The 26,977-nt window shown below is 36.3% G+C and overlaps 1 protein-coding gene across 2 annotated transcripts in view; it reads right to left on the bottom strand.

Moving 5' to 3' along the window:
• Positions 1 to 5,551: 5,551 nt before the first annotated feature.
• The window catches only part of MTMR9 (myotubularin related protein 9), a 58,967-nt gene continuing 37,541 nt past the window's right edge, over positions 5,552 to 26,977 (bottom strand). Inside the window, exons 8-10 of one of the 2 annotated variants that reach the window (XM_001495580.7) lie at positions 26,142 to 26,362; positions 14,168 to 14,319; positions 5,552 to 10,449 (exon numbers count right to left, since the gene is read on the bottom strand). In XM_001495580.7, coding sequence (XP_001495630.4) covers positions 10,286 to 10,449; positions 14,168 to 14,319; positions 26,142 to 26,362 — 537 coding nt within the window. In that variant the 3' untranslated portion in view covers positions 5,552 to 10,285. The remainder of the gene's footprint in view (positions 10,450 to 14,167; positions 14,320 to 26,141; positions 26,363 to 26,977) is intronic. The other variant, XM_070256849.1, reaches the window with a different exon arrangement.

Below are 26,977 nucleotides of genomic sequence, written 5' to 3'. Positions count from 1 at the left end.
TTATTGACTTCTCTTCATTCTTTTTCTTTCTGCTCCTCAGACTGGATAATTTCAATTTTCCTCTCTTCAAGTTTGCTGATTCTTTCTTCTGCCTGATCGAGTAATTTGTTGAACTCTTCTAGTGAATTTTTCATTTCAGTTGTTGCATTTTTAGCTCCAGAATTTGTTTCCTTTTAATAATTTTTTATTGATTATATTTGTTCATACATTTTTCTAATTTCCTTCAATTCTTTGTTTATATTTATCTTTAGCTCTTTATGCCCATTGAAGACAGTCATTTTAAACTCTTCTTCCAGTAAGTCTGACATCTGGAATTTCTCAGGGATAGTTTCTTTCAATTTATTTTGTTTGTTTGAATGGGCCATACTTTCCGTTTTTTTCCATGCCTTGTGATTTGTTGTTGAAAACTGGATATTTGAATATTATAATGTGTTACTACTGGAAATTAGATTCTCACCCTTCTTCACAGTTTGCTGGGGACTTTTTTGGTTTATTTGTTTATTATTTTTGAAGGCTATAGGAGTCCATTTGTTTAGTTACTTTTTAAAACTATTTTTGCAAAGATTATATTCCCTGTCATGTGTGGTCACTAAGGTCTCTGTTCCTTCAGGTTGTGTTCATCTTATGTTTTGGCAGAGATTTCTTTGAATACCAGAAGTTTAACAAAAATAACTAAAAATGCAAACAAAAAACACCTTTTCCAGTCTTTGCAGATCAGTTCTGTGTTGGGGTTCTCCTTCAACACTAGGCTTGCATTGACCCTGGGGATCACTCCTAAGTGAAAACTTAGGGTCTTCTCAACACTTTTCTAAGCATGCATCTTAACCTATGCATATTTGTGGCCCTCTAAATTACCCCATACACATGAGTTCTTTTGAATGTCTTAATTTCCCAAAGAATCTCCCCCAGCTTTTCCTCCCAGGCCTTAGGTATCTTGACTATTATATATCTTGACTATAGTGTTTTGCCCAGCTGTTTGTCGGTTGTTAGTTCTCCTTGAAATATTTGCAATCAAAGTCCACTGCCTTTTCAGCCTGATCTCTGAGTTAGGTGAAACAGAGATAAACACCTTCTGTCAGTCCTTTAGGTATTCCTTAGACAGGTTACAACAAACATAAGCAATAATTTTTGACTAAGGTCTGCTCCACTCCTTTCAGAACCTCACACCATGGGTCCACAATGGTAACACTGGCTGGCACTGTTTAAACACCGTGACTGTGCTGGAGAAGGGGTAGGACAAAATGCCACAGGTGAAATACAGGTAAAAATGCCACAACGTTTTCCTATGGTTTTCAAGTTGCCTTTCAATTTATTCAGCATTTGCTTGGTTGCTGTAAACTTTGACTGTTTTCCAGAGTTCTGACAAACTTGGTTCTGAAGTTTGTTTTTTGATGTTTCTGTGTGTGGATAAGAGGTTGGATCTGCCTTTTTTATCAGTTTGCTGATGTCACTGTATATGCTTTTTCAATGGCTTATTTTTTCCTGAACATTACAGTAGTATAAAAAATATTTAAAAATTGGAAAGTAGGTGTATTAAACTCACATTATTTTATAATTATTTTTAATAGTGATGAAAAACATAAAATTTACCATCTTAACCATTTTTAAGTGTACAGTTAAGTATATTTGCATTGTTGTGAATATACTTAACAATATTGAACTTTTTCAAAATCTTGCAAAACTGAAACTCTATAGCCATTTGAACAATAATTCCCTATTTTCCCCTCCCCCCAGCCTCTGGAAACCACCATTCTACATTCTGTTTTTACACATTTGACTGCTTTAGATAGCTTAGGTAAGTGAAATCACAGTGCTTGTCTTTTTGTGACTGGCTTATTTCACTTAGCATAATGTCTTCAAGGTTCATCCATGTTGTGGCATACAGCAGGAATTCCTCTTTTTTCAAGGCTGAATAATATTCCATTATATGTATATACCACATTTTGTTTATCCATTCATCCATTGGTGGGTATCTAGGTTGCTTGGCTATTGTGAATATTGCTGAAATGAATATGGGTGTGCAAATATCTTTTTGAGATCTTGCTTTCAATTCTTTTCAATAAATACCCAAAAGTGGGATTGCTGGATCACATGGTAATTCTATTTTTAATTTTTTGAGGAACTGCCATGCTGTTTTTCATAGTGGCTTCATCATTTTGCATTCCCACCAACCGTACATAGGGGTTCCAGTTTCTCCATATACTCAACACTTATTTTTTGTTTTTCTGATAGTGGCCATCTTAATGGGTGTGAGATGATATCTCACTGTGGTTTTGATTTGTATTTCCCTAATGATTAGTAGCGTTAAATATCTTTTCATAGGCTTGTTAGCCATTTGTACATCTTCTTTGGAGAAATGTCTATTTAAGTCCTTTGCTCATTTTGAAATCTAGTTATTTGGATTTTTGTTGCTGAGTTGTAGGAGTTCTTTAAATATTCTGGATATTAACCCCTTGTTAAATATATCATTTACAAATCCTTTTTCTCATTGTGTACATTTCTGCTTCACTCTGTAGTTTCCTTTGATGTGCAGAAGTTTTTAAGTTTGATGTAATCTCGTTTGTCTCTTTTTGCTTTTGTTGCCTGTGCTTTTGGTGTGACATCCAAGAAATCATTGCCAAATCCGAGGTCAGGAAGATTTTCCTCTATGTTTTCTTCTATGAGTTTTATTATTTTAGGTCTTATGTTACATCTTTAATCCATTCTGAGTTAATTTTGTATAGGTATAAGGTAATGCTCCAACTTCATTCCTTCACATGCGGCTATCTAGTTTTCTCTATATCATTTTTTGAAGGGACTGTCCTTTCCCCATTCTGTGGTCTTGGCACCCTTCTTGAAGATCATTTGATGATATACACAAGGGTTTATTTCTGGGCTCTTTATTCTGTTCCATTGCTCTTTATGTCTGTGTTTATGCAAGTACTGCACTGCTTTGATTACTGTGGCTTTGTAATATATTAAACCCTGACTGGCACACTATTCTCTTTTTTTAACCTGAGTCACTTTGTTTTAATTTTCTCTGCAGTATACAGCATAGAGTTGAGTTTTGCTTTATAAGCCAATTTGAAGATCTTTCCTTTAAATAGATGAGTCAACCCCATTCATATTTATTGATATGTCTGATGTTTGGTTTCAACTGTCATAGTTTTATTTACTGTGTGTATTATATTTACTGTATTTCTTTATGTTGTTCCTTTGGAGTTTTTATTTCATTGGATATAAAAAGATTTGGATTTTTTTCTAGTGGCATCTTTAAAACACTATTTATAAAGGTGAACATGGACACCTTTGTCCTCACTTAACATTCTATACAATTTGATTTATTAGGTTTAAATGATATCCTTGACTTGCATTACTTAAGTGACAGTCAATGAGCTATTCTTTTTTTCTCTTTTTAAAAATTACATTATGTCTACTTTGTCAAAATATGTAATTTCTACATAATTTTCTTCCACTCTTGTCTCTACCTTCATCTTAGTCTTGGATCTACAGTTAAATATATTCAGAGTCCTAAGCTATAGTTTTCCCCGTCATCTCTTAATTGGATGAAGCTCATCCTTTCACAGATTTCTCAGGAAGTGCTCTTGACTACAGCATTTGCTGAGTTCTTGCATGCTTAAAAACTTTTCACCAGCTTTGATTCCTAAAGTACGGGTTGGCTCAATATAAAATCCTTGACTCATACTTTTTTCTTTGTATTTCTTGAAAATGCTGTTCTCCTTATTCTTCCTTGGTTATGTCGTTGTTCAGAATTCTAATGGCGACCTGATTTTAAGTGATTCTTTTTACCTAGAGGCCCTGGGGACTTTTTTGCTTTTCATACTTAAAGTCTAGGATTTTATTAGGACATGTCTTGGAATTGACCGATCTTGATCCAATTCCACTCAGGCTTTTATTTGTGGAAACTTTTCTTGGATTATAGGTTTAAACGTTAGTTCTCTTCCATTACTTTGTTGTTCTTCTTCAGAGACTCAAATTACTCATACATTGGCTCTTTTTTGTGTGTTCCTGGTGTGGATAACTTTCTCTGTGACCCTTTTGGCTTATTATCTTTATTTCCAGTCTTAGCCTTTCATGCTTTTCTTCAACACTCTTTAATAAATTTTCTGTTGCACATGTTCTCCCTTGAGTATCTTGTAATTTTATTCTCAAGATGACTTTGTCTTTATTCCTTATATTCTTTCCTGAGTTCATTCAACTCTTTTCTACCTTCCTGTTTTATTTTTGGTCTATTTCTGTTGAGTTTTGTAATTTCTCATTTGAGATGTTTTTTTTTTTTACATATCATTACCTGGAAGTTTTGTTTAAAGTTATTTATTCCTTTTGGAATGTTTGTTACAGTTTCTTCTGTTTAACGCTTCATTTATTGGGGGATAATTTTCATCAGCTGAAATATTTTGATTCTCATGTTAATTTTATAGCTTTGTATGGATGCCATCTGCTGTTTTCTGTTCACTTTGTGCTTTAAAAAATTTCCTGAGGGCCAGCCCCAGTTGCCTAGTGGTTAAGTTCAGCATGCTCCACTTCAGCAGCCTGGGTTGTTCCTGGGCGTGGACCTACACCACTTGTCTGTCAGTGGCCATGCTGTGGTGGCAGCTCACATACAAAAAGAGGAACATTGGCAATCAACATTAGCTCAGGGTGAATGTTCCTCAGCAAAAACAAATAAATAATTTCAAACCTAAAAAAGGTTGTCAGTCTTTCCTTTTCTTCTATAAGCTTCATTATTTCTCTAAAGAATACAGACCAGTTGTTTTGTAGACTGTCCCTCAATTTAAGTTTGCCAGATGCTTCCTTTAGATATAGGTTGTTTTTGCAAAAATGTTACAAAAGTGGCACTGTGGTTCTCAGTGGATTATATCAGAAGGTACATGATGTTGCTATGTCCCATTACTAGTCATGCTAATTACGCTTGGATAAGGTAGTATCTACCAGGTTCCTTCACTGTAAAGTTACTGTTTTCCCCTTTGTAACTAAGAAGTATTTTATGGACAGATACTTTGAGACTATATGCTTTTCCTTACAAACTTTCATGCTAGTTTTAGTATCTGATGATGATTTAGTAAGTGATGATGACTCCTGGATCAATTATTACTGCGATTATTGCCAAATAGTGACTTTCTAATTTCATCATTCTACATTTCATAGTTGGCAATCTACTCAAAAGAAGGGCTTTCCCTTTTCCTTCACTGATTTATTGATATCAATACATATTGAGTACACATTATGTATAATATATACTTGTAATTCTTGGGAGATACCTGTGAAATATTTAGGTGGAAAGTTTATGATGTCTGCAGCTTACCTCAAATGTTTCAGCAAAATAGCAGTAATAATACACACACACTCAAGAGTGTTAAGTTAAATGTGAAAAAATGTTAAGGATTACACAATCTAGGTGCACAGTATATAGGAGATCATTGCAGTATTTTGCAACTTTTTTGCTGACCTAAATTTATTCAAAATATATACAGCAGTTTTAATTGAGACACTGCCAAAACCTTCACAAATATTTGAAAAAATTAAAATCAGCCTACAGACTTACCAGCACTTGAATATATTCAAATTTTATTACCATTGTCTATAGAAATTTAACACTAGTATCTGTGCAACAGTCCTCTGAAGCAGAGGGGGAACACCACAGACAAATCTTACACACTAAGATAACAGTACCGCGTTCGAGATGACTGTTTCTTCATTCAGTAAACCAAGCTTGACAAAGCAGCCAACTCAAGATGAATGATTCCAGTTTTAGGACAGAGGTGAACTAACCACTTAGGGAACATTACAAATAATATTAAAATGTTACATAGACTTTAAAAAGTTCAGAATTTTTCCCTAAGACTATATACAGACAGGTTCACAACACAGAAACCTGTACTTCCAGCACTCTGAGGTTTTAGCAAAGCATACATCACAGACACATCTGCCATACAGTGCAATTTTATTGTGTAAGACATGAATAATAGTGCACTTAAATCCAAGAGTCACATTCAAATATATCAAGAGTACAATCCAAATACCCAGCTATTGAAGAAATACATATTCTTTTTTTTCTTATACAACTAAGTTGTGCAAGTACAACATTTTTAGTGTAGATGGTAATCGATCTAAGAGGATTCTGAAGGATGAAACTCAGGGTGTACTTGTGTAGAATAATCCTCTCCAAAGACATGTGCATTTTACAAGTGAAGCAAGTGTCCTGGGCAGACAGACACAGGCAGTGTTGCACAACTTGTTTTTATTACAAATCACAAATACAGTTAATCTGTGTATCCACAGATAGTTCAACAGAATGGTCTAAAAGTCAGTAAGCTCTTAGCAGGAATTATTTTTCAGGATAATGTAGTGTCTACAGTGAGCCCCACTATCTTTCAGTAAATTAAGCAGAAACTACACTTCTGCAGGGTAGCTCAAAAACAGGAAGTTGGGTTTCTTGAAGGGAATTTGGATAACAAGTTTAGACTTTCTGAAACCTAGTCCTAGAGTTTCAGAGGGTCTCCTCTGGGCTATTGGTTTAAAGGAAGAAGATGCTGTGGACACTAGATTACACAGACTGAGTGAAGGTAGAAGTAGTTTTATTCAAGAAAACAAAAATTAGAAAACTGATACTGCAAGAAAATTAGCATTTCATATCATCTGGAATAAACATTAATGGAGAAATCAGTCTTTTTAATGTTTTTTGTTAAGATGCTGAATTACATAAAAACACTATTTGATAATCACTTAAGATACCAGCTCTGGAGGGGGAAAAGATCTGACCCGTGTTAAAGAGCAAGCAATAAGGAATCTATGTTGTCTTGAGGTATAGCAGAAACCTGTATCAGACGTGCTGAATGACTTCATTCTCCGGTAGATTTCAAAGCTGCCAGAACAGGGGTCAACTATTCTAAAAAGTGCCCATTTTTTTTGTCCAGGAAATAACTTTCTGATAAAGAGTGCTCATAATATCCTCATGCAGTTTTCATTCATTAAAACTGGAGATGGGTAGATATCAAAACTTTTGCTTAGGTTAAAGTCTGATACTAAGTGACCCTGATGACCTAGTGAAGACTGACAATTCAAACAGCTAATCCTGAAACCAGATCACCTACAAGAGTCACACCTTTAAGCAGATTTCTTAAAATGCAGCAAAATGTTCCTCCTATTTTTCACTTCAAGAGACAACTACTGGTCAAATCTTTTCCATGATATTGATTTTTATTTACTATAAATTCTGACTGAATCAAAGACTAAAATCTCACTAAACTTCATCCTTTGAAATGAAAAGCAATGACATCACCTCTGTAAATCAGGCTTCAGAGTTCAAAGAAAGGTTTTTAAATTCCCCAGATAGGATCTGAAATGACTGTCTGTTGTCTTTCAAAGTTTTCCTGAAAATTGCTTTAAAATCTTGCTTCAAAGGCCTAATTTTTCTCAGAAATAAAATACATTTATAGGTTGTTTTACACCTATTAAATTTTAGAATTTCTGCTGTTTTATTCCCATTTAATGAAATCAAAATGAAAAATTTTGACCAATTAATTATTAAAAAGTATTACCACCCAAAAAGTTACAGCATTTTTATATAATCAACCAACTGTGTTCTTCTGATTCTTAAAAAATTATTAATTTAAATCTAAGGATCCTTGTATTGCTGATAGAGGACTGTAGTAATCCTTTTTATTTTTAAAATATTCTTTGTGGGGCCTACTTTTTGCATCCCAAAAGGTAAACCAGCCTTCACCATAAATGAATATGGAAGATGCCTAATATACATGAACTTGATTATTCTCACTTGATTATTATTGGCACCTATGGGGCAATTTACTTGCTCACTTTCTGCCACAATTTTCTTCATTAAAGTTTTTAAAGTCAATGGCAATTCTCCAAACGTAATGTTTAACAAGTATCTTCTCATGCGTACATCCACTGTATGTATTCTTCTCATCCAAGGGATGGGTAACTTAATAATATTAGTAAAAACCCTCTTCAAGTTATATTGATAGTGCACTTGTTTTTGACAGAGTTTTAGAGATTGGGAAGACCCTAATATTTGCATTAGATGACTCCTTTAAAAGTGCATTGATACCAAAGTTTGTTTTTACAATCTATAAACAGAACTGACGTTTGGACAATCTCTAATTATAAATTAATACTAAAATGCAAACTTGTCCAAATAGCTTAAGACTGCTGTCCCAATAAGAGAAAGAAAAGAAACTGAAACACTATGCTACTATTGTACTCTGGCTCGCACAGAAAATGTTCATCAGGAAGATGGGGATAAAGTGATGGCATAGAGTCTCTCCATGACCACACCTATGAAAACACCCTCCAAAGTTCCCACCCAGGGAGCCTACGGCCAACCAACACCACCAGCGAGAGTCACTTCTAAAGAACCACGAAAGAAATCTCTAGATGGTTTTCCTTATGGGTCTGTTAACTGAGAAGAAAAAAGCTCCTTCTTCCTATCTAGTCTTGAGACAAAAATAGGAGAAAATAAAAAGGTCAACTGCGTGAACAAATGCAGAACAATTTCGACAGGCCATAAAAAAGCTACAGTATTTCCCCTTTTAAAAAATTACTATAGATATTTCACACGACACAGAGATATCTATAGCAAGACAACGTCTCCTCTGCTCCTTGCTTACTAGCCTTCTGGTGAGGGCTTTAACGCCCTGAGATTCATAACCACAGTCAAGGCAAAAACCAAGCTTAGAGGAGAAGGCAGGCAAATGGACCAAAAGCGAGCTGACTGTGGATTGTTGTCTAGCCTTCTGCTACAAGTCTGAGGAAACAGAAAAAAGATAAAGCGTAGGCAACTAGAGACGGAAAGTATTTGCCACTTTCCAAGGCTTCTTAACGTGGTCATAAATTTTGCTAGAGTCAATTTTTAAAAATTATATTTTTAGCTCAATACATAGCTCTAAAGCAGGGTTCAGTTTTGGTGTGCTTCACTCTGAAATGGTTATGTACAGATGGGGGGGAATGGTATTAAAGATTACTCTTCAACTATCCTTTTAAAGGAAAACTAGAATTGATAGTATTTGTTAAAATGAGAAGTGTCACAAAACAGAAACATACATGAAAAGCACTCAACCGCAACCTTTCAGAGCTGTGGGCATAAACCAGCATAGCGTAAATATAGTCATCACTGTTTCTCTAACATCGAACCACTTCAAATCTGTTTCTGAAGTTTAAAACATAGCTGCATCATGTTCATAAACTTTCACCTCTGCTTAAATTATATTTGCCTAACATATAATAGACAAATCAGCAGAGTCAAGATAAATTTTCAAAAGGCTCAAGCCACCATGAAAGTTTTAACCTTAGTATTAGTAAACTCTTAGAATACTTAGAACACAGTATAACACACACATACTTACAGAAACCAGAGCAATAAGAACTTCAGACAAGGGGAGTGCATCTCTGGTTTAAGGAAACCATATTTGTAGCTTAACTGTAACAAATTAACATCTATTGTAAATGATGGTTTAATGTTATATCCAGCATTTGATACACATTTAATATTTATGGTCAAAAACCTGAAAAACCAATTCAACAGTAACGATATCATATCAGTAACAAATTCCTACTTGATTTCTATATTGCACATACTTTTAGTGTCTACTGTTAAAATAAATTTACCTCTTCTTAATGTAAATATCAGAAGACTATACCTGTTGCCCTTGTAAAAATAATTTACCTTGAATAAATATTCAGATTTTCCTTTCTTGACAAACCAGAATGAGAATGAATTCAGCTTCGTTAGTCCAAGACTATTTTAAAGAGAATGACTATTTTATGTGGCAAAGATACTGGAAATGACATGTTAAACAGGAAATTCTTGGTTTACCAACCATTTCAGGTTTGAAAAATATTTCTATATTCAGAATGGTTAAAAGTCTGATCGTGTTTTAACCAACAAATACTCCCTAAAGAGATTAATCATGTACCCTTGACTGGTGTGGAGCACTGTTTAGAAAGTGAACACAGAGAAAAGCTTATGATGAAATGGTGTATAACACGAATGGCATTAAACAGGTCATCTGTTTCACATAAAATAAAATGACTAGCACCTCCTTCCTGCTCCCAAAATGAAGAGGCCTAACAGGCCACGTGAAACATGAGTAATTACAGTAAGTTTCTTTCATAAAGTATTGAGAAATCCATTACACTAGAGGTTCCCACATCCAAAGCCTTACGTTCAAGGCTATTGTGTAAAAGTGAACTGAAGGGCAAAAGGAGAAAGAGGTGGGATACAGGTCCGGGAAGGTCCTTCTGAAGAGTGTCGGGGGGCGATCTTTCAGGGACTCTCCTGCATCCCATCCTCAGTTTCCAATTCTGCCAACTGCCTCCTAAGGATATTTACTTTTGCTTGTAATTCCTTGTTATATTCAATGATGTTAACCATTTCTTCATATGCTTCATCCAAATACTTGGAGGATCTGTTCCAACGTAAGAAAATACCTATTGAACCCAGGAAAGGAGAAGAGGAGGGAGAAAGATACATACAATGGATTAATATTATACTTGTGGATAATATATAATTCCATGCATTATACATTATTTTTTCTTTTGTTTCACAATGCACAATCTATGTTTTATTATGTGCTAAAATATATAGGAATCTTGAGGTACCAAAAGAGTGCAATTAAATACAGCATTCAGGGGACCAGCCCCAGTGGCCTAGTGGTTAAGTTTGGCAAGCTCTGCTTCAGCAGCCCGGGTCTGGTTCCTGGGCGCCAACTCACACCACTCATCTATCAGTGGCCACACTGTGGCGGTGGCTCACACACAAAATAGAGAAAGACTAACAGATGTTAGCTCAGGGTGAATCTTCTTCATCAAAAAGAGGAAGACTGGCAATAGATGTTAGCCCAGGGTGAACCTTCCTCAGCAAAACAAAACAAAACAAAAAACCAGTATTCAGTAAGTCCCTATTTCTATGTACATACTCATTAATTCTTTAAAAAACGCCACAAAATTATTAAATAGATCAAAACACTGTTCTGTGATATACTCAGGAAAACAAGCTAATTTATAATGCTAGTTTCACAATACATTTTTTTTCCACAATTATAGAACTTTAGCCAGATTGGTAAGACTTCCCACAGGTGTGAAATCATTTTCACTGGAAAAGTAACAGTGACTGTAAAAACAGAACCACATAAATTATTATGTAAAAGCCTAAACTTCAGCACTCTCCTCTCTCTTACTTAAGAGGCAGGCTTCCAATTCTCTAGGCAATTGCTTCTTTCCCCAAATAAAAACAATTATCCTTCTATGATGGACTAACAGAGACGTTTTCTCCTCTACACAGACCTGCATTAACTACATCATCCCAAAATAATTGCTTAAAGATATTCAAGTAAGGAAGTACAAAAACTTTTCAGGCTGCAACATGTCAGCAGCTGGCAAGTCCACAAAGGTTTTATGTTCATTAAAACACTTTCTAGAAACCAAACTGCCCTGGGCCCTAAAGAGTCCTTCTGTATACGCCCAAATGCTACTCTCTATCAGAAAAGGAAAACAGAAACATAAAGACTGACTGATCTGTGTTGATTTTGCTACTATGTGAACCTATTTTTAAAATCCTGTTCTTCAATACAAGAATTACCTAATATTAATGGTGAACTATGACGTAAATATGAACAGCAGAGAGACATTTTAAGCTAGAGAGTAGTATCACTGTGCAATCCATATACCTACGAGAATATTTTATCTAAGGTAGAATTTCTGCCAGTTCCAGTTCTCAGCTGAGGAGGCACTAAACAAACACGGACAGTCTATTCCCGAGGGAATGGCAGGGGTTCATTCATGTAACCACAAAGATTTCCTTCTACCACTTAATCCCTGAACTCTCAATGAGGTTTGGTAAAAACTAGTTAAATCAGCCTTCAGGCCATCGAGCTCCCAAATGGGGCTTTTCCCTCAAGTAGCGAGTCTCTCATTTCAGCTATTAAACATGACAGTGGCTGTTAAGTGAACTGTCCCATAAGTCTTAAACAAGAAGCATAGCCATAATCTCTCATTTAAGAGACCATTTATCCTGTGCCTATGATCATCTACAACAATCAAGAAAGCAAGCAAGGAGAAGTTCTAAGCAGCCCAAAATTCCCACAGCACTAACGTGCAGGCTCAGAGAACCTCCAGACCATCCAAGGCTATTTTATTTTCCCACAATTCTAATGAAGGGACATCTCAGAAGAGAAGATTAAAGCGTAACCTGAGGGAGAAGGAAGCAGCTAATGATAGATACACCAAGAGGAACAAGATGTGAGAGCTGACATCCAGAGAAGTGACAGAAAAAGACTCAGTTTCAAACTGGGAAAGCAAAGCAATCTGAGACCCTTTTACACGTAAAGGGCAAACAGTTTTCCTCACGTGAGTTGCTCTTGAGGGATAACATATTAGAACACAGTACAATAACTGACATTTGTGCTAATTCAGTTCAATTTACCAAACAGCTACCATTCCTGTGTGGATACCTGACACTGTTTAATACAAAGATGAATAAAGATGTGCTGACTACCCTCAAAATGACTAAAATGAAATTAAATGATATTTATAGTCTTTGTTTAATGAATGGCTAGACTGTTTTAGATAGATTTTTGTTTTTCTTTTAAAAATCAAGCTTTGGGGGGCTGGCCCAGTGGCCGAGTGGTTAAGTTCGGGCGCTCCGTTGCAGGCGGCCCGGTGTTTCGTTGGTTCGAATCCTGGGCGCGGACATGGCACTGCTCATCAGACCACGCTGAGGCAGCGTCCCACATGCCACAACTAGAAGAACCCACAACGAAGAATAGACAACTATGTACCAGGGGGCTTTGGGGAGAAAAAGGAAAAAATAAAATCTTTGGGGAAAAAAAAAATCAAGCTTTGGTATTTAAGGAGATAAGCTTCAGGAGTGTGAAAATTTATTGCAGGTAAAACGCCTTCTTTAGAATAGATTTGAAAATTAAGCATGGATTATTGTTCCACATGAACAATGAGATATCTGCATCACTGCATTGATGGCTGGCATTTGCGCACATTTACAGAAGCTCACTAATGACTAGCTCATGTAATCCTTCAACAACATTTAACAGAAGAACTGATCCTAACGACCGTCTAGTAAAGGAAACAGATAAAAACCATCTCCTGGGAGCTTACAATTTATTCCTGTCCCAGGAACCTACCAACTTTCTCACACAAAAAGTAATGCACCTTCCCTCACACCCATTAAGACAGCCACTACCAAAGGGGAAAACCCAGAAATTAACAAGTGTCGGCAAGGACGTGGAGAAATTGAAACCCTGTGCACTGCTGATCGGATGGGAAAATGGTGCAACTGTTATGGAGAACAGCATGGAGGTTCCTCACAAAGTTAAACACAGAATTATCATATGACCCAGCAATCCCACTTCTGGGTACAGACCCAAAAGAATGAAAGACAGGATCTTGAAGAGATATTTGCACACCTATGTGCCAAAACGTAGAAGCAACCCAAGTGTACATCAGTGGATAAATGGGGAAACAAAACGTGCTATATCTATATAATGGAAAATCATTCAACCCTAAAAAGCAAGGAAATCCTGTCACATGCTACAATAGGAATAAACTCTGAGTACATTAAGAGATAGAAGCCAGTCACAAAACGACAAATACTATATGAGTCCACTCACATGAGGAACCTAGAGCAGTCAAACTCATAGAGGCAGAAAGCAGAATGTAGTTGCCCGGGGCTGGAGAGAGGAGCAATGGGAAGTTGCTTAACGAGTATACAGTTTCAGACTCACAGGATGAAAAGTTCTGGAGATCTGTTTCACAACACTGTGAACATACTTAACAATACTGAATTGTACACTTAAAAATGGTTAAGTTGGTAAGTTTTTTTTTAATTGCAATAAAAAAAAGTAATGTTCCTTCTTATCCTCCCTTAATAGGGAAAATATCCAATATGAACAGCAGTATCCACTAAATAAGCACTGTTAATTTCTCAAATGGGGACTGAAAAAAAAGTGACTGGATAACTGATATGAAAGAGAAAACCATGCCTATATTGAGAAAAAAATAATAATTACACCCAGGTCTGAGGGTCAGGTCCACCTCACTATCTTTAAATATCAACAGCAGCATGTACTCACGGGCAGTCGAGAGAGCATCCTTGACTATTAATAAAAAGTTTGCCAAGGAGGGCACGGCTTACCTTCCCACAGGTGAAGACTCTGTGGAGCAACTGACGGCCAGATGACAAGGTTGTTGGCTTCAAAGAGAGGACTGGTGAACTTCCTCAGCTCACTGGGCCGGTTGACCCAGGACCACAGAGACATCGTTTTCTGCTGTAGCTTCAACTTACATCTGATCAAGAAAGAAAACTGCCATTAAAGCATACAATTTATAATCGCCACTATTAAATGCCTCCTCCTATTAGGACAATTTCTTCTCTCTGTATGTTAGAAGGCACAATACAAGACTTTTAGTAGAGGAACAAAACATTGTAAAATAACAATATTTGTGGGGCCGGCCCACGGCCAAGTGGTTAAAGTTCCATGTGCTCCACTTTGGTGGCCTGGATTTCTGGGTTCGGATCCTGGGTGTGGACCTGCTCCACTCATCAGCCATGCTGTGGAGGCATCTCACACACAAAGTAGAGGAAGACTGGCACAGATGTTAGCTCAGGGCTACTCTTCTTCAAGCAAAAAAAAAAAGAGGAGGATTGGCAATGGATGTTAGCTCAGGGTAAATCTCCCTCACAAAAAAATACATATATTTGTCAGAAAATTCAATGTGTATTATATAACTCTCAACAACCACAAAACAAACACTATTTTACAGGCTTCCAAAGCCAACAATAAGGATAAAATCAGAATCTGGTCATGTCAGGTTCACTGTTAAATATTAACCCAGGGAAAGGTACTATATGCAAAAGTCCATTAATTTATCTGGGAGTGTATTTTAATTTAAAATAGCTAAATACTAAAAAAAGTTTCTAACTTTTTTGTTTTGGAGAAGACTAAAATGTAAAGACACAAAAATCATACATATCATACGGAGATTGAGCCAAATTTCAAACAAAACAAAATTTTTAGAGACAGCTTTTAGAAGAAATAAATTACATGTACATAAAATGGCTGTCAAAAATTAAAAATACGTATCTTGATGTAAATACAGATTTAATCTACATTTATATAAAATGAACGGTTCTCATTAATAATCATGAAATTCTGTAACACTTTATCATGGAATAAATTGGTGGAGATGGAAAGTGAAATGGCATTATTTTAGAAAAAATAAATTTTAACAAGGATTTAAAGGTAACTTGTGGTAAACCTTACATTAAACAAATAGATGACACATTCAATTTTCACAGGAGTATGTTTAAGTTGAAATTTTACTGTAAACTTGGTTTTCTCTGAAACTACTTGATTACTTATAAGCTTCATGCAAGTTAATTATGTGCATTCTTTTTATGCTAGCAGTAAACAGAAGGTACATAATCACAGAACCCATGCGGCACTAGAATTTAACTGCTAGGACAACAAGTCCCATACTGGGTCCCAGGAACCGGGCATGAAGACAAGAGACCACTGCACCCACTGCTCCTCCAGCCGCCTGCCCAACCCCATGGCCAGCCAATCACTGAAACTTTTCCCGCTGAGCCCGCCCCACACAGCTTCAGAATCTTTCTCAGTCAGTACTCCACCAAACAGGAGTCAGAATGTGAGATAAAATCTATTTGTGATCTCTTTACTGAAGGTTGGTTCTGAGGGATATGAACAGGAAATCACCAAAAAGAAGTCCATCGTCTAACGTAGCATTTAAATGCTGAGTTAAAGTGATACACGTTGCTTTATCAAAGGGTGTCTTAAAGCCTTTAATGATTGTTTCGTGACTCTCTGGGAGGGGACTATATTATGCCACATTCCCCAAATCTCCCTGACTATGTAAATCACCAGTTCCCCTCTCCCCCCATCAGAGCACAGTCCAGGGCTAAGTAGAATGTGCTTTAAGAAACGGTGGGATAGGATATTGGATTCCTGATCGATTCAAGTGCCATGAAAACAGCTGTCTCTGTGATGATTATTTGGATATAATCTTTGCTCTCCTAAAAAACAAACCAACCAACCCAAACCAAAATAAAAACAGTAAAGCCTCTTTTACACATACAACTTTGTTTTGTTCAGCATTTTAAAAGCATACCTGACCATGGAATCCTTTTTGGTGTAGTATCTTTTAACATCCCTTGGTACTAGTGTCTAACAAAGGAATGGTAAACAGGTTTCATCTCACATGCTGACTCCCACTTGCTAGAGGTTACCAATTATTTTTCCTTTTTTTGCATCAGATGACACAGAGCATGAATTACCTGCTGTCACATTCAGTAGAATCAAAGAGCCAGCCAGAGTAATTTTGTGGCTCTGAGTCAAAATGCCATCAGTGGTCTATTCTAGGCTGCTGGCTGAGCTGGTGACAGATTCAAGGAGGAATGGATGAATGAACCAACATTTTTTAAATGCCAATTAAGTGACAAGTATCAGGCTAGCAGTTTACACATGTTGATTTATTTGATCCTCACTAAAACCCAATATGGCAGATAGTAATTTTTGCCTTTAACATCAGAAGAAACAGATCCAGAGAAGTCACATGGCAACTAAGTGGCATAGTGGAGATTCAAACTCCAATATTCTAATTTCAGTCTTGAACTTCTTCCATTAAAGTACACTGGAGAGAATGAAAAAGGGCTGATGACAATGAAAAAAGAAAAGTGCCTAAAGTGTCTTGGGGCATAGTTTAAAATGTTGCATTTAGGAGTGGGACTTCAGGAGTGGCAGAAGAAGGACCTCCATATATCGTCTCCAAAAAGTAATGAAAACAGTGGCAAAAATAGTCAAAATAAATATTTTCACAACTGAAAATTAACAAAAGGCTTGCAAGCATCTGAGAAGCATTCACCCAAGAAAAACTACTGAATCTCTGGAAGAACAGCAGGATTTGCAGCATCGGTCTACTGCCAACACCCTTTCCCCAGCTCTACAGTATCACTGAAAAACAGCAGCCTTGCAGCCACTGGAGGGGCAGACCAGGTTTGGAGCTCCTCAAAAAGTACCACCCCAGAACACTGTCACTACTTGATATACGTCTTGCAAGGTCCCTGGCCAAGCCTCCTCCGCAGAGTGTAGTAGTTATTTGACTTGACTCAGAGTTCTCTCTGAAGGAAAAGTCCTACCACCCAAGGTATTTGTCAAAAACAATGAGCAGAAACTATGTAGTAACACAGCTGCCTGAGGCTGCCATATCAGTTGGGGCAAATAAGAGGCTGGCCAAAATCATAAAAGAAAGATTTAGGAATAAGATCTCCAAAGGGGGGCTTTGAAAAGCTCTGACATATGCCTGAGAATTTAAAGGGGTGTGCATGTGTGCATGGCTGTGCACATGCCCAGAAAACACTTGAGACTGCTCCAGTTTTTCTCCTCTAGCTGAACTTGAGGCCCTGTTCAAGCTGAAGGCTAAAGCAGAGTTGCAAACCACCCAAGTGTTGAAGTCATGCCCAACACACACACAGAGCCCCTCAGCAAAGGGTGAAAGACTCCTTCATTCAAGACATTTAAAGAGGGCTCTGACTAATTGTTAGCTGACCACTAAGCTAGCTACCTGAGCAGAGACTTCAGTGGCCGCACACTATAAGAGATATAAATTTTACAGAATTAGTCCAGGAAAGTGATTAAACAGAAAGACAGACAAAAAAAGAAAAAAAAACAAACAAAAATGCAGCAACAACAACAAACCCTTGCAGGATAGGGGGATCTAATTTCCAGATTCTCCATATTATATTATCTAAAATATCAGTTTTCAAAAAAATTACAAGACACACAATAGACAGAAATGTACAGCCTATACACAGGGGAAAAAAACAGTCAAAAGGAACTGTCCTCAGGAAAGAAGGAAGATATATTGGATGTACCAGACAAAGACTTTACATCAGCTATCACAAATATGTTCAAAGAACTAAAGAAATAGTACCTTAAAAATTAAAAGAAAGTATGACAACAATGCCACAACAAACAGACAATATCAATAAAGAGACAGAAATTATAAAAAAGAACCAAATAGAAATCCTGATTTGAAAAGTATAATAACTGAAATGAAAAATTACCAGAGGAGCTCAACAGTAGATTTGAGCTGGCAGAAGAATGAGTGAACTTGAAGACAGGTCAATTGAGATTACCAATTTCTGAGGAAAAGAAAAAAAAAGAATGAAGAAAATTGAAGAGAACTCCAGAAACTTGTGAGATACTATCAAGCATACAACACATGCAGGCACAATGGGAGTCCCAGAAGGAGAGAAGAGAAAGAAGCAGAACAAATGTTTGGAAAATAATGTTTCTAAACTTCTCAAATGTGATGAAAAACACTGATCTACACATCCTAGAAGCTCAAAGAACTCCAACTGAGACAAATTCAAAGTAGTCCACACTTAGATACATCAAAATCAAAGTGCTAAAAGCCAAACAAAAAGAGAATTGTAAAAACAGAGAGAGAAAAATGATTCCTTACAGACCAGGGATCCTCAATAAAAATAATTGTCAGAGAGTAATGGTTGGAGATATTCAAAGTGATGCAAGATAAAGACTGTTGACCAACATGTCAATATCCAGCAAATTATGCTTCAAAAATGAAGGAGAAGAGTGACACCAGCAAAAACAGCAGAGCAGGGAGCAAAAAAGGCCCATCCCTCCACAGAAACATTGAAAAATCAAGCAGAAACTGTTAGAATGAATTTTGTCAGACCTCTGGGAAATGTCAAAAGCTTATAGCACACAGGTAAACACAGAATCAAGGAAATGGTAATTTAAAAACAACAGGAGAGCTTTATGGCATTTTCATTTGCTCTTGCCCCACCCACTGCCTAGCTCACGGAGGTCTTGAAGATGGCAGCCCATGTTCCCAGTATGGGACCCTGGTCCCTGGCTCCAGAGGGATGAGAGCAGTCCTCATTTACAAAGAATTGTGTCTGTCTGTTCTAATCTGTCCAGGGGCTACCTGAAGCACTTGTCTTTGTTACACCTAACTTGGAAATCACTCTGGGCAGAAAAGCCAGGCATTCCTAGAAAACATTATAATGCAAATGAACAACCTGCAGTCATGTGGAAGAAAAAACTATGGTCGAAGGATACAATAGGGCATCAAAAGCCTGGGGAAAAAGTTTGTTTGGGAAATCAGGGCACGCAAAGGTGCCTGTGTATACTGAGGAATTTAGAAAGCCACGTGCACTCCTAAGGCAGGAAACATACTCAGCAAAGACCTGAGAAGATCCCAAATTTTCAGCTCTGGCTGCTCTCTAGGCTTAGTGAGAGCAGGAAGTGAAGGCTAAGGCCTCACTAAGGACTGAAAGAATATTCCAGCACAAAGCCAATCTGTAAAGTCTGTGAGAGGACTTTTTTTCTTTGTCTTGAGTTGTTTTCCTTTTCTCTTTTCCCTCCCTCTTTTTCACACTCTTTCTCTTTTGGCTCCTGGAATTCAAGGAAATTGCTGTCAAGACACTAGCTGAACACAAACTAAAAGAAGAGATACTTCAGAGACCACACATGAGAAAGAAGACACATTTTACAAAAATAGTTTAGAAAATAAATAAACAAATAAACAGCTGCAGCCTACAGCAAGCAACAAAGACAAATTCCATGGAGTGGGAAGAATCTGATTTCTGGAGAACCACGTCATAATATTTTAAATGTCCAGATTTAAAATTACAAATGACGCAAAAAAAAAAACTAGGAAGTATAAGCCTATTCATAGAAAAAAATTAACAGAAATTGTCCCTGAGAAACCACTGACTTTGGACTTAATGGACGAAGACATTAAATCAACTGTCTCAAGAAATGCTCAAAGAGCTAAAGAAACTATGAGCAAAGAACTAAAGGAAACCAGGAGAATAATGTTTCAAAAAAGAGAATATATCAACAGAGACAAAAATTCTAAAATGGAACCAAACAGAAATTCTGGAGCTAAAAAATACAATATCTGAAATAGAAAACTCACTGGACAGTTTCAATAGCAGATCTGAGCAAACAAAGATGAAGATTAGTCAATGGAAATTACCCACTCTGAGGAGAAGAATGAAAAAAGAATGAAGAAAAATGAACAGAACCTAAGACCCTGTGGTACCAACATATGTAGGAGTTACAGAAAGAGAGGAGAGCAAGGGGCAGAAAGAATATATAAAGATAATGACTGTTTGTCAATTATACCTCAATACAGATGCAAACAAACAAAAAGAACCACACACGAAAAAATTAAGAACCGAAAACTTCCTAAATTTGATAAAAGACATGAATCTACAGATTCAAGAAGTTCAATGAACTCCAAGAAGGATAAAGGCAAAGAGAGCCACACTGAGATACATGATAATCAAACTGTTTAAAGCCAAGGACAAAGAGAATCTTGAAAGCAGCAAAAGAGAAGCAACTCCTCATGTACAAGGGATCCTTGTTAAGATTAATAACAGATTTCTCATCAGGAATCATGGAGGCCAGAAGGAAAGCAAAGACATTTTTAAAGTGCTGAAAGAAAAAAACTACCTACCAAGAACTCCACATCCAGCAACATTATTCTTTAAAAATTCAGGAGAAATTAAGACATCCCCAGATAAATACAAACTGAGGGAGTTCATTGCTAGTATACTTGCTTTACAAGAGAAATGCAAAAGGGAGTCCTTGAAGTTGAAATGAAAGGACACTAGGCAGTAACTTGACGTGATATGAAGAAATGACTCCTGTAAAGATAACAACGTAGGAAGGTAAAAAAGTAAGTCATTATTGTATTTCTGGTTTGTAACTCTTTTTATTTCCTACATAATTTAAAAGACATGAATAAAAACAATTATAAACCTATGATAATGGGCCTACAATGTATAAGGATGTAATCTGTAGGTAGAGCATATGGGGGGCAGAACTATATAGGAGCAGTTTTGTATGCCACTGAAATTAAGTTTGTATTCAAACTAGATTGTTACAAATTTAGGATGTTAACTGAAATCTGCCTGGTAACCACTGAAAAAGATTTTTAAGATATATACAAAAAGAAATGAGAAGGGAATCAAGATAGTACACTATTAAAAAATCAATTAAACACAAAGGAAGGCAAGTAATGGAGGAAACGAAGAAGAAAAGAGGTACAAGACATATGGAAAACAAATAGTGAAATGGCAGAGATAAGTCCTTCCTTATTAGTAATCACTTTAAATATAAATGAAGTAAACTTTCAAATCAAAAGGCAGAGATTAGCAGAATGGATTAAAATACATGATCCAACTATATATTATTTACAAAAGATTCACTTTAGATTCAAAGACGCACAAGATTGAAACTGAAAGGATAGAAGATTTTCCATACAAACAGTAACCAAGAGAGAGCTGGGGTGGATATATTACATCAGACAAAATAAACTCTAAGAGAAAAACTCTTACAAGAGACAAAGAAAGACATTATATACTGAAAAAAAGGCCAATTCATCAAGAAGATATAATAAATTATATATGCTCCTTACACCAGAGCCACAAAAATATATGACGTGAAAACTGACATCACAGAATAGAGAGACAATTCTACAATATAGTTAAGAACATCAATATCTCACTTTTGATAATGTATAGAATAACCAGACAGATAAGGAAATAGAGGATTTGAACAAAATATAAGACAAATATAGAATACTCTACCCAACAGCAACAGAATACACATTCTTCTCAAAGGCACATGAAACACTCTCCAGAATAGACCACATTAGGCCACAAAACAAATCACACAAAGTATCTTCTCTAACCAAAACAGAATGAAATTAGAAATCAACAACAGAAGAAAGACTAGAAAATCCATAAATATGTGGAATTACATAACACACTTTTAAACAACCAATGGGTTAAAGGAGAAATTAGAAAATGCTTATAGATGAATGAAAAAAAAAAAACCCCACAACATGCTAATACAACTCATATGGATCTAGTAAAAGCAGTGCTCGGAGGAAAATTTATAGCAGTAAACACCAATATTAAGAAAGAACAAAGGTCTTAAATCATTAACCTAACTTTATGCCCTGAGGAACCAGAAAAAGAAGAGCAAACTAAACCAATGCTAGCAGAAGGAAGGAAAAAATAAGATCAGAGAGGACAGAGACAAAACAGAAAATAAAAAAACAACAGAGAGCATCAATGAAACCAAAAGTTGGTTCTTTGAAAAGACCAGCAAAAATTGTCCCTTTAGCAAGAATGACAAAAGGATTATAAGAGAATACTATGGATAATTGTACATCAACTAATTAGATAATCTAGATGAAACAGACAAATTCCCATAAATTACCTAAACTGACTCAAGAAATAGAAAATCTCAACAGACCTATAACAACAACAAAAAGAGACTGAATCAGTAATAAAAAATCTCTCAACAAGGAAAAATCCAGGAGCAACGGGCTTCACTGGTAAATTCTACCTAACATTAAAAAAAGAATGAACACCAATCCTTCTCAAACTCTCCAAAAAATAGAAAAGGAAGAATACTTCCTAACTCATTTTATGAAGCTATTATTACCCTGATGCCAAAGCCAGACAAAGACGTCACAAGGAAAGGAAACTACTATAGTACGATATCCCTTATAAATGAAGATGCAAAAATCCTCAACAAACTACTAGCAAACCAAATACAACAGCATATTAAAAAAGATTATACACCATGACCAAGTAGGATTTATCCCAGGTATGCAAGAGTGGTTCAACATAAGGAAATCAATGTAATACAACATATAAATAGAATGAAGGGAAAAAAACACGTGATCATTGCAATTAATGCAGAAAAGGCATTTGACAAAATCCATCTTTTCATGATAAAAACACTCAACAAATTAGGAATAGAAGGGAACTTCCTCAAACAATAAAGGGCATTTATGAAAACACCACAGTTAACATCATACTCATTGGTGAAAGACTGAAAGCTTTCTCCCTAAGATCAGGAACAAGACAAGAGTGCCTGCTTTCACAGTGCTGTTCAACATTGTACTGGAAGATTATCTGAAAAGAAAAAGAAAGAAAAGGCATCCAAATTGGAAAAGAAGAAGTACACCTATCTCTGTTTGTAGATACCATGATCCTATACATAGAAAATCCCACAGAATCCACACAAACTACTAGAGCTAATAAACAAATTTGGCAAAATTGCAGGGTACAAGATAGACACAGGAAAAACAGTCATGTTTCTATTCACCAGCAGTGAATACTCCAAAAAAGATAAGAAAACAATTCCATTATAATAGCATCCAAAATAATAAAATACCAAGAATAAGTTAACCACAAAAATGAAATATTTGTATACTAAAAACTATCAAATACTGCCAAAAGAAATTAAAGAGCTAAATAAAAGGAAAGACATCTGTGTTCACGGATTGGGAGACTTAGTATCACTAAGGCAACAATACTACCCAAAGCGATCTGCAGATTCAATGCAATCTCTATGAAAATTCTCTTACAACTCAACAATAAAAAGGCAAATAACCCAATTAAAAAACGGGCCAAGTATCTGAATAGATATTTTCCCAAAGAAGATACACAAATGGCCAACAAGCACATGCAAGACGATCCACATCATTAGTTGTTAAAGAAATGCAAATCAATATAATGAGATACCACTTTACACTCACTAGGATGACTAAACCAAAAAGGCAGACAATAAAAAACGGTGAAGATACAGAGAAACTGGAGCCCTCATACATTGCTAGTGGGAATGTAAAAGGGTGCTGCCACTTCGTTTCACAGTTCCTCAAAATGTTGGTTACTATATGACCCAGCAATTCCACTCCTAAGTTTACACCTAAGACAAATGAATACATCTTCACACAAAAACAAAACAAATGTTTGATGCATCATTATTTATGGTGGCCAAAAGGGGAAAACAACCCAAACGTGCATCAACTGATGAATGGATATATCTATACAATGGAGTATTTTTCAGTAATGGAAAGGAATGAAGTACTGATACATTCCACAACATGGATGAACCCTGGGACCGTTATACTCAGTGAAAGAAGCTAATCACAAAAGACCACATACTGCATGATTTCTTTTATATGAAATCTCCAAATAGGCAATGTATAGACAGCAGATTAGTGGTTACCAGGGGTTAGGAGGTAGAGGGAGGGAGAATGCATATGACTGCTAATGGATATGCGGTTTGTTTGGGGGGTGATGAAAATGTTCTAAAATTAGATTTGGTGACGGTTGCACAACTCTGAATACACTATGTACTAAAACCCACTGAACAACATACTTTAAATGAGTGAATATTATGGTAAGTGAATTATATCTCAATAAAACTGTGTAAAAAGGGTTGCATTTTTCCTTTTAGTTGAAGTCACCTTTCACCAAGAAGTTTCAGCAGTTTTTAAAGATTTTTTTTATAGGACCAGCTAATGTTCCAATGTCCCAAATTCAATAGGTTCAAGTAATTTTAGACTTTGTATTCATAAGAAACCTTAAAACTTCTATTCTTTCGGATATAATATTTAAAAGGAAAAAAGTATGGTCATTGCTTTCTCTTAGGTCATCTCTTCTAATTAAACTCTCTATTTTGACTAGCAAAATTCTCTATTTTAAAACAGAGGTGAACAGAACTATAAAGTCAGGAAGCATTAAACTTTCTACCTATTTTTACTAAGGAAGAAAATACAAAAAAAATTATTAGTAAGTTATGCTTTATTTGGATTAACTGTGGAGTTACAGAATAGTCTCTGGAGTGGGAAAGTGAAATATTTATGACATCTCTGAGACAACTCAAATCCTACTTTTTAGAAGTAGACCTGTTCTGTTGGCATAAGTACTGAATGCAAGTGTAATAACATAAGTATAATCATTACCAGAAACTCAACTTAAAATGACATCAAAACACCAGAAGTAAATTTCACTAAGAGAAAAAAATGTGGTACAATGTTCGAAGATTCATTTAAGCCTAAACTGTTAATAAACACCCAAGGGAAAACCCTACTACCAACCCATCCGGATGTTTTTTACAAGGTTCAATTTTATAATACCACTATCAGACATTTCAGCTTGAACATGCCTACAAACAAGTGAATCCTGTCCCCATTCCATACTATTATCAAGAAAAGCACTCACAGCAAGTACCCTTGGGGGTAAAGAAGAAACAGTATAGATTATAAACACATCCATTAAATTACCTTTCTAATCACACTGATCACAGGAATCACGTGTGGCTGCTGTAGCAGCTATAGCCAAAGCACAGTGAGAAAACTATGGTGACTGAGAACTTTCTAGAGCACTCAAATAGTTCTAAATTTCTTCCTACTTCTGAACACAGGATGCTGTAAGAGACTCTAATGTTCAAAAATTTGCCAATTCAGCTCTGAGCAAAAAACATATATTGCTCTAGGTGCTTAAATTTTCAATTGGTCAAGATGTAGTAATCCTATTTGTGAAAAACTGTTAATTGTTTAAATTTATTATTCAACTAAATGATGCCATCTACCAGCCAAGGAACAAATCCTGTCTCCCACCCAGAGGAAGCCTTTTGAGTGTACCCAAATGAGAAGACTACCAATTAAGTCCCTTTAAAGATCATTGGGATGTGAATCTTCTAAATAAACCTATAAACTTGGTGTCTGGGCTGTGAAGTGAAATTGTCGCTCTGGGCCTGAGGACAGTTTCTAGGTGTAACAGAGAAGGTTGGAACAGGATTAGGAAGACCTGTACTATAGCTATACTTTTGGTGACCAACTGGCTGTGTGTCCCTGGACAAGTCATTTAACTTCTCTGGATATTATCTTCCTAATCCATAAAACTGGATGGAAAGTAGAGTTGGATTATATGTTATAGCTTCTTCCAGATGTTAGATACATGATCCTATATAAGAAAATTAACATTTAAAATGGTTGCCCAATTTACTCAAAGCTTTTTAATCAGTGTATGGACTAATTTTAATCTAACAGAACAAAGTCTAGGATATGCTCTCAGCTAGCTAGTGATAGGCTCATAACAGGAATACACTTCATGTAATTTAATTTATACTAACTGTAACCTCTAACATCTTGTAAATAACATTAATGTAGAACCAAATCCAGGTCTCTTGTAGGAAGTGACCAAAACAACTAAAAATGAAATGGCCCCACATGAGCAATGTACCCACCTTTCACTTTCATTGTTGCCCAGAAATGTTCCAAACTGTGAGGCGTAAGCGTGCTCAAAGAGCATGATGAGGAAATTCTCGTTAAATTCAAAAGAACAAGGGAACTGACGAAGTATCTGCCACACACAGTCCAAGAAGAGAAGGAATACAGGCGACTCCCACTTCTGCTTACTATTACAATAGGCTGACTGTGCACAGCGCTGCTGGAATGGGTGACCAGCCTACGAGAAAAGATGGAAATGTGACAGTCATATCCTAGTGGGATCACATTACAGCACATTCTATTAATAGTGTTTCACAAAATTACAACAAAAGTCATTAAATGAAACTGTGTAATTCAGGTGGCTTGCTGTTTAGGTTAATGATTTCTTGATTTAAAACAATATTTAGTGGGGCTGGCCCCGTGGCCGAGTGGTTGAGTTTGCGCGCTCCGCTGCAGGCGGCCCAGTGTTTCGTTGGTTCGGGTCCTGGGCGCGGACATGGCACCGCTCGTCGGGCCACGCTGAGGCAGCGTCCCACATGCCACACCTAGAAGGACCCACAGTGAAGAATATACAACTATGTACCTGGGGGCTTTGGGGAGAAAAAGGAAAAAAATAAAAAAATAAAAACATAAACAAACAAACAAACAAATATTTAGCAGCTAATAAGGAAAAAGACACAATTTTCAAATACTTAATAAGGCTATGCAGTTAAGACATAAACATAAGAACAGCAATTGTCCTTGAAATACCAAATGGAAGAATAATGAACTTCAGTAATGAAAAACATAAATCTTTCTAGGTCTGAAATTTGGAGCACAGGCAAAGGATATAAGCTCTTCAGGTATAAAACGA

The sequence above is a fragment of the Equus caballus genome, chromosome 2 (assembly GCF_041296265.1).
Source record: "Equus caballus isolate H_3958 breed thoroughbred chromosome 2, TB-T2T, whole genome shotgun sequence".
Lineage (NCBI taxonomy): Eukaryota > Metazoa > Chordata > Mammalia > Perissodactyla > Equidae > Equus > Equus caballus.
Note: the sequence above shows the minus strand (reverse complement) of the source record. Positions and strands in the feature narration are given on the sequence as shown.